At 43.6% G+C, this 8,338-nt stretch overlaps 1 protein-coding gene across 1 annotated transcript in view; it reads left to right on the plus strand.

The window, feature by feature from the left end:
• Positions 1 to 2,473: 2,473 nt before the first annotated feature.
• T265_14685 (hypothetical protein) overlaps positions 2,474 to 8,338 on the plus strand; it is a gene marked incomplete at both ends in the record, with an annotated part of 33,408 nt that continues 27,543 nt past the window's right edge. Inside the window, 6 exons of the mRNA XM_009174787.1 lie at positions 2,474 to 2,675; positions 2,713 to 2,843; positions 2,878 to 3,001; positions 3,034 to 3,162; positions 4,027 to 4,179; positions 7,304 to 7,576. Coding sequence (XP_009173051.1) covers positions 2,475 to 2,675; positions 2,713 to 2,843; positions 2,878 to 3,001; positions 3,034 to 3,162; positions 4,027 to 4,179; positions 7,304 to 7,576 — 1,011 coding nt within the window. The remainder of the gene's footprint in view (positions 2,676 to 2,712; positions 2,844 to 2,877; positions 3,002 to 3,033; positions 3,163 to 4,026; positions 4,180 to 7,303; positions 7,577 to 8,338) is intronic.

Raw genomic sequence — 8,338 nt, forward strand, 5'->3', positions numbered from 1 at the left:
GTAACCACGGCCCTAATAAATTATCACCTCCAAGTCGATCGCTCAATATGTGAAACAGTAGAATCAGTTCGGTTTTTACCATGCTAACTCTCTGGTGATACCTGGACAAACTAGTAAACCTCTTATTACTTTTAGAAGGCCAATAGCCCCGTGGATACTGCGAAAAAAGAAGGCCATGAACTTTCCTTTCGGAACATACGGAACCATCAGAACGGCTGAAAAGGTACATTTTCTTAGCTGGACTATTGACTTTTCAATAGATGAAATGCGTGTGTCCCTGCTAGTCCTGAATGTGAGAGGCGTTGGTTTAGATGTCCAACATGAGCGACATATAGTGCATCTCGCAATTTGGTTAGGTATAGAGCACCACGTTGCCACATTTCACTCATGCAATTTAGTGAGATTTATTTCGTTTGGATAGCATTACAGAAGCCACTTTAGTTTTGTGAGTCAAAACAACGGAAAGCGGTCTCGCGTGAATTACGGTTAGATCTATCGGTTGTTATTAGACACAGCTGCTCACTTTTAGTGTCAAGCTATATGAGACCTCTTCGGTGTTGACCGTGGAACGCCAGTAGTTTGACGTATTCTGTGATGGAGTACTTTGTTGCCAGTAAACGTAACAAAATGTCTCAACAGCAATATAAGGCACTCTTCGAGAGAAAAGTGAAAATACTGACATAGAAAATTTTAATTACCGGTCATATTTGTGTCTCTTATCAATCTGATGAAATTCTGTGAATATAAATTATTCGAAGACGCAAAGTACTTCCGACTTCGTGCGCATTGCCTGAGGTTAGTGAGTGTTCCTATCATGATCAGTCTGGATAAATCTTTTCAGGTTACAGGGATGCAGGCTTCCATGTCCATCTATCCTAGCAAAGGATGCCAGGTGAAAATTTGTGTATAGGAATAATCCTCCTGCGTGTTTTGTAGGATACACGAAATTCCACTAATTATAATAGCTACATGCGACCACTTGCAAAACTCATCCATTGTAGGTGAATCACACTTTCCGTCAAGTTGACGTATATCTTACTAGACACTCTAGCGGACTAGGACCCTATCAGCGTGTTCGAATAAATTAACAAGCAAAGTAACCAATACAAAATCACAAAATCACAATAGGAAAAGAATGAGTAGTCAAATGGGGACTCACGACTCACCAATAGTCCGCTACACCGATCCAAATGCAGTCATTGGCTGCGAAAGGAAATATTCACTTGTCGGAATTTCCCACAGATGGTTCCGCGTGCGTGATATATTCCACGGTAAGAAAATTATTCACGACTAAAAAATGTCACAGGGGGTTATTGTGACGTTCAACAGTTGGCACACACACAGTGATTTAGTCCCACTGGTTTAGCAGTCAACAACCAGTTCAACGGAGCGCAAATACGCTCGTTCAGCAAGAAGTCAGCAGGTCGCGCCGGAAAATTGTGTATTCGTAACATCAAAACAAACATCATGATACAATGTGAACGACAGTTACAATGTGTGGTTCAAGTTCAGGAGGAATGGTAAATGTGACAACTGATTACAGACACTACAACACTGTTTTCTGATTGGAGCTGTGTTGAACTTGGAAACTCGTTCATCTGTAGTGGTCTGGCTACACAAGAGATTACTTCAGCAGAAATAAAATTGATGACGCTAGATTGAGTACACAAAAATAGAGAGGTCAGATGGGACAGACTCATTGGGAATTTTTGTTTAAAATTGTTCGTCGTTGGCCCAGGTCAGCGAATAAACAACAATCCAATCACGGTTGTCCAGAGATCTTTTTCTCAACATTTCCCACATATAACGGATTCCAAAGATAGTCAGAAATGCTTTGACACCAGAGATAGCTCATGAGACTCCTGAATGACCGCCGTAAGGGCGGGCGAAATCAGAAAATAGAGTCGGGGTATTGAACACGTTTGTATTGCGTGCAAGTAGGCGTTTTTGTAGTTTTGTGTATCCAAACAAAAAAACGGTTATGCAACCGACAAAATACATGATGTTATGTTGAAAGCAAAATATGGGCGCTAAACATCACACACCTAATGAATTCTCCCACACCAAGTCACGGAAAGACATACTAAGCATGGAGAATTATGCGTATACAGAAGCAACACTGAAAGCGTCGCATTTTCCGAGAAGTCATTTTATGCTGGATACCAATCGGTGATTAAACGAACTCACACACTACACTGTTGCCCCTGACATCTGAACGGTCACCACAACTGACAAAGCCCTTCCCGAAGGTCATGGACACCAGATACCCAATCATAGCTTTGGTAAACCTGCAGCGCTCCTATCCAGATATTGAGTCCTTTGCCCTCTCCGGATCACATCGCGAAAGCCCCTACCCGTCCTATGTCGTCCTCAGCAAAGAAGCGTCGTTTGCGGCAGCGGCAAGATAGTGATAGTTCTAGCGGAAGCGAAGCGTAATTCATCTGTTTAAATGGTTCACTCTGTAATGTCATAGGCCACAAGAAACGGTTGTCGAAGAGTCCGATGGCTTAGAAGAGTACGAAAAGGAAGAGCTAAGCCGTGAGAAGGATATTAAAGAACGGGATGAATTCGTGAAGCGCTTGCTCAGCAAAGATCATGAGAGTACTAAAAAGTTGACTTCTGGTAGTGGCTCAAAATACGAAGAGGCGCTACGAAAGGTCGAGGCCGGTGAAATGGTATGTAATCCAGATCCTTTTCATAAATATTTGGTAGACCAGAAAGGAACTCGTCGAGGAGTTTAAAAAAGAGTCCAGGAGAGCATATCTCCGGAAGCGGCAGGCTGACAAGCTCGCCGACCTGAAGGGTGAAGTGGAGGATGAGGAGTTATTTTTTGACCAGGAGGAGTAAGTCTGATTGTCATCTAATCCTTGCATCCAGATTGACTGCTCGAGAGCTAGCTGAACTGCAATATAAGCGAACTCTCTTAGCTGTTGCACAGGCCCACCAGCAAGCTGGTGAATTGGAGAGCGCCAATCGCTATTTTATACCCAGTGAGGAAAAGGTGAGCAGTTCTTACTTTTTAACGCTCCATAGCGTCCGGACGAAAGTTTTCAGGAAGAATCCCAGGAAAAAGGTGTCAACGAGGAAGGAAAACGATGGGAACAAGAGCACCTTTCCTCTGCCTTGTATTCCTTTGGCGCTAGGGATAAATCCGAGAAGGAGGTAAGTTCTACACATGGTTTTCCAGTAGCATGTAGTCAGGCTTTTTTCACTTTTGGTCCGTGTGCTACGGTGTTTTAAAAATTAACATTACATCAACATCGCTACTGTACACTACTCCACCACTCTGAGCAACTATCAATACTGCGGCATCCGGGAATTAACCTCCATCGATAACTTTATGCGAGCGACAGGCTCATAACAGTATTCTTGGATCCAACGGACTAGGTATCATTGAATGTCATTCAATGGTCTGAACTGGTGTCAGGTGTATGAAGATTCACGGTTTTTTAAACAATTAGATGATTTTTCATCTCCATTGCGCAGTTTACCATACCTGTCCACAAATTTATGGAATTTAACCACCATTAGGTCTCAAACTGATGCGCATATTGATTGGGGTAAGGCCTAGAGGTCTTCTGATAAATCGTAATCACCTTTCTGTTTCCTCCGTTGTGCCAGTGCGGGATTTGTCCTAGAAACCTCTAAGTGAGCAAGATGTAGCGTGTCGTTTTACCGAATTAACAAGCGCTCGCAGTGTCTTTCGGTTATATCAGGGAAGAGGTTTAGTTGTTCTAATGTTAAAGGTTCCAAAGTAGGTGTTATTTGTTCATACAGTGTCATTACCCCTCTTTTTCTGTGTAAAAACCACCAAGCAAACCCTTGGGCGAGCCCCTTGTTTCAATGTTAAGGGTTCCAAAGTAAGTGTTATTTGTTCATACAGTGTCATTACTCCTCTTTTCCTGTGTGAAAACCATCAAGCAAACCCTTGGGCGAGCCCCTTGTTTTGTGCGTTCTTTAACCTTTGGCTCCTCTCTTGAATTTACTACTTACTTGGTCTGAACCATACATTCTGAATGTGAATAGATGCGCTTACGTTCAGCTGTAGCACCCTTTCGGTGCCTAAGTGACATGCCACCAGAAGGAAACATGAGGGCTGAGGTAGTGCCAGGTTACCCAAGCCTAGACAGAGGAAGTCAAAAGTTAGAGGTCAGGTTCGAACCACAGACCTCTTGGTCAGTAAATTCGCAGTGAAGCGTCGGTGTTGAACACTGGTATCATGCTGTCGATGATGATGATGATGCTCAAGCGAAGTGAGAGGTTCGATTTTGACAGCAATGAGACCACAGCTAGAAAGAGGGTTTATCACCGTTGAATGAAGCTTTTGCGAAGCTTTTGCACAAACTGAACAAAGTTCTGAGCTCCGTCCTGCGTACAAGTGTTCGAATGATGCCGGGCGAAAATTTCACTTTTCAGTTGCACATGAATTTCTCGCAAGGTTGCGAAAGCTGGTTCATATTCTTTCAGTCTTTGAATAATCGGTAAACACTAGGGGCAGCGTAACTTAACAAGGTTTTCAGTGTATCTGGTGAATGAGAAGCAATTAACCATAGGAAGTTCGCGAAAGTACAAAAACAATGCTCCCGGGTGTCTGCCGGGTCTTGAGAATTGGGATTGTTATCGAATCGTTGAGGAGGTAAGAATCGATCCATTGTTCAATGAAGACTTTTGGATGAATAAATTGTTGTGTTCGACTAGAGATGGAGTGCAGCATCAATCAGACTAGGAGTGGAAAAGTCTGAGGGCCCGGAAGCTAGGCTTTATTCATCCAAAACTTCGGCTTTGAGAGCTGAAACGAAAAAAGTGGTTTAGCAATGAACAGTGAAACGTTTGAAGAACAACACTAATAACTTCGTTTGACTTCGAGATCTGCAAACCTCTTAGTTAATCACATAGCTCCGAGAATCAAAGAGAGAGATAACTCGGGACGGGGGCACTATCAGATTCAAAGCAGCGATGTCGTGACCGGGACGTGTTAACAACCGCCATGCTTGACGCGGGAAATTTTGGGTGCTCTTGGAATCAGAACGACGCCCGTGAATTTCCCGCTAAATTGATATTCGCTTCTTGGGTGTTAGGATTCCGTCATGCCCCCCACAGACGTGAACGCTGATGTGTTGTCGGTCACTCTGGATGTCTGACTGACATGCCTATTTTTGGGATATTAGACAGAGTGATCTTTAAATGAGTCTGAAGGGAGTCAAAAGGTAGCATTGAAGAGGCTTCGGAAGATGCGTCTTTTTCGTTTATCCACCCTGTTGTATGCAACAAATAAGGTACCCCGGTTGGTGTGGTCTAGAAGTACTTGCACCCCCAAAACTAGACAACAGAATGATTAGGGTCTTCAACCAAACTAGGATCCGAAAATCTGAGTGTAATTTGGCGGTATTTAGTGTGATGCTTTCACACTACGCTGGCTTTTGTTCTGACCTTCAACCGGTAGGGCTAGGAGGCTGGGTTGGTCAGAACGCTACCCGTTAATTAATCTGATAGGAGAGATTGTGTGAATATTGTGTCGATACCCTTCATCATAGCTCGAAGGATTGCCGGACTAAACAATCCGACATGCCACCATATGGTCCGGTCTCTCCGGGACGGCTGCTACACGTCAGCCCGAACGAATTTTGTGTATGAAGACTAAGTGTAACCGGGATGCTCATGAAACAAAAAACTGATGCGGGAGGGATGCGCCGAAGTATTTCTAACTAATTCGCAACACAGGACCTCAGAGACCATCCGTTAGCGTGTTAGTCAAAGATAGTCGTAAACTTAGCATATGATTAAAATCAGTGTCTAGGTCACCATTCGGAATGTTTTCGACAACGGTTACGTTGGCCTTCAGATCCCGTGTCTGTGTTTTTCACCAGACCATCTTAGGTCAGGTCGTGGTCTGTGAGCCCATGTACTATCTTTCTGCTTTGAGACACCGCCGTCCATCTGGCTGTTCGAGCCCATTGAACTTCCCTCAACGCTGGTTGAAGACAGCAATTAATTCTTACCTTCTGCCCTTACCAGGTTGAAATCTTTCATGAGCGTGAATGCCTTCCACACAATTGAGGCCATTAGATTGCATATTTGTTGAATAAGACACCTGTTATATCCTATTTGATGATGTATCTCTTAGACTCGTCAGTTCACCGGAATGGAGAGGACGAACAACTTCGACGAAGTTCTACTGCAAACAAATGGATCGTTTCGCGAAATGGAATTCAACCGAACCAGAATATAAAAAGCTCACAGTTCATTGGGGTGTTAGTGAGAGACTGAAATGTAGAAACTTGTTTTCAGTATACAAGACAATCGTTAGAAAGGTGGATTTGTTCGTTTTGAGGCAGTTCTTCTAACAGTACCCGAAGGCGCATCTGTAGACCAGTGTTGGATACGCTGAAGAGATATCGAACGTACTGTTCTTCTGAAGACCAACGTCAGGTTGTTGACAGAAGTCGAGTTGGTCGTCCATGAAACGAAACGCTTTATGTGAAATCGTGTTGGAGCTATATCATTCGTTCAGTCACTGGAAATTCGCCCAGTGGAGATATTATATGGTCTTATATAGATCGCAAGTAGGATTTATCTAAATATGCACAATCAACATGGCGAGATAGCCCAAGTGGTTAGAGCTCGAATTTACTGACGGGAAGGTCCTTACTTAGTGCTTTGGTGCTTATCAGTTCTTCTTTGAGAATCGGTTACCAGATAGATGAGCAACCTGACTCGTCATTGGCTATCCGGTTGCCCTGGCTAATTCGACAGTTGGTCAAAACAAGACCTACCTGTTGCGATACATGGCACTTAGGGAAGAATACTGTAGCTGAATGAACATAGCCCTTAACGGTTCTTTCACTAATGTGAACCAGCTAACTGCACGCTCAATGCAATGTTTCCCATCCTTCATCTCTGGCTGTACGTTGTCCTGCGCGCATTTATCATTTTGGATTCACCTGTTCCCAAGCGCATAGAACTGGTACTGTCCATAATCTATGGGCAAAACGCATTACGATACCCTCCGTATAAACTACACAGTTTCCGCACTTGTGTTTAGTTATAATAGCTGGGGCCTCGTTTGATCTCCCTTAGTTTGCAAATGTACGTTTAACTTACATCCAATTCAATGTTCAATTATGAGATAAGATTGGTATGAGTTTTTGTACAACATTCACCTGATGAGTCCCTGTAGGATGCAAAGAAGATGCAAAGAATTTATATCAACCCACCAGGAAGCATCAAATTAAGGAGAGAGCAGTTATCTACCCTTTCAAAGCCCTTCTCGTGAATTTGACTAATCTGACTTTCCCGCCTTTAGGCAAAGTTTGATCTTGTACTGGACGACGAAATTGACTTTTTGAAGACATTGACTCGTCCAGGAGCCAATACGGAAGAGGAACCCGTTTCTGAAGAAAAGAAAACAAAATCGGTCAGTCGCCGCGAAACTCTCGCTGAAGCAAGGCGTTCGCTCCCCATCTACAAATTTCGAGAAGCGTTGCTGCAAGCAATCGCTGATCATCAGGTGCTCATTATCGAGGGCGAAACAGGGTCCGGAAAAACTACTCAGATTCCACAGTATCTGTACGAAGCAGTAAGTATTCCCTTGTGCATGTGTGCTGTTACTCTCGATAGTCCGGATTTTCGCCACTTCATTTACCCCCTCTGTGAAAACATGAACGTTCCTCTACTAAACGATAGTTCACATCCCGTCGATAACAACCTTTCCGATGATCACCTTCGACTTCGTTCCCCCAATTTTTGGTCTCGTTGTATCATTTGGTGTTTATTTCACTCTCAGATTACTTTTCCGAGCCACAGAAATTTGAAAACGAATTTTTCGGAGCCGTACAAATAGTTCGACTGCAGGAGCTTACAGGCATAGTGTGTCGCTTTTTATCGTCAGCCTACAGACAGCACTTTCCGTTTTCATTTAGACTAAAAAGCTTGGTGACAGATGGTGAGGAGTAGGTCTGGTCTCAATAATCTAGGTGGAAATTGCAAGTCGTGTAGTCCTTCAACCAATCCGGATTGCCAGCACGCACGCACACTCACTGGCGTCGGACCCCGGTCCCAGAATGATGTGACCTCTGTTCATGGACTAGTTCATAAAACACACTCGTGGATATCTCATTAACCATCCGTGGGAGTTTGGGCTTCATTCCCCAGTCGTAAACATGTCCTGCTGCATATCTAACTGTATTTGAAGGTGTAACTGCTTGTTTGCGAACTGCGGTGGCGTTAAAATGAGGCTCAACTGAATACTGTTTATGGTATTCCTCGACTGAATCTGCTAGTCATTGCTTTCGGATCATCGAATTAATTTGCATTGTAACAGTATACTGCCCAGAAGGCT

The sequence above is a fragment of the Opisthorchis viverrini genome, assembly GCF_000715545.1.
Source record: "Opisthorchis viverrini unplaced genomic scaffold opera_v5_242, whole genome shotgun sequence".
Lineage (NCBI taxonomy): Eukaryota > Metazoa > Platyhelminthes > Trematoda > Opisthorchiida > Opisthorchiidae > Opisthorchis > Opisthorchis viverrini.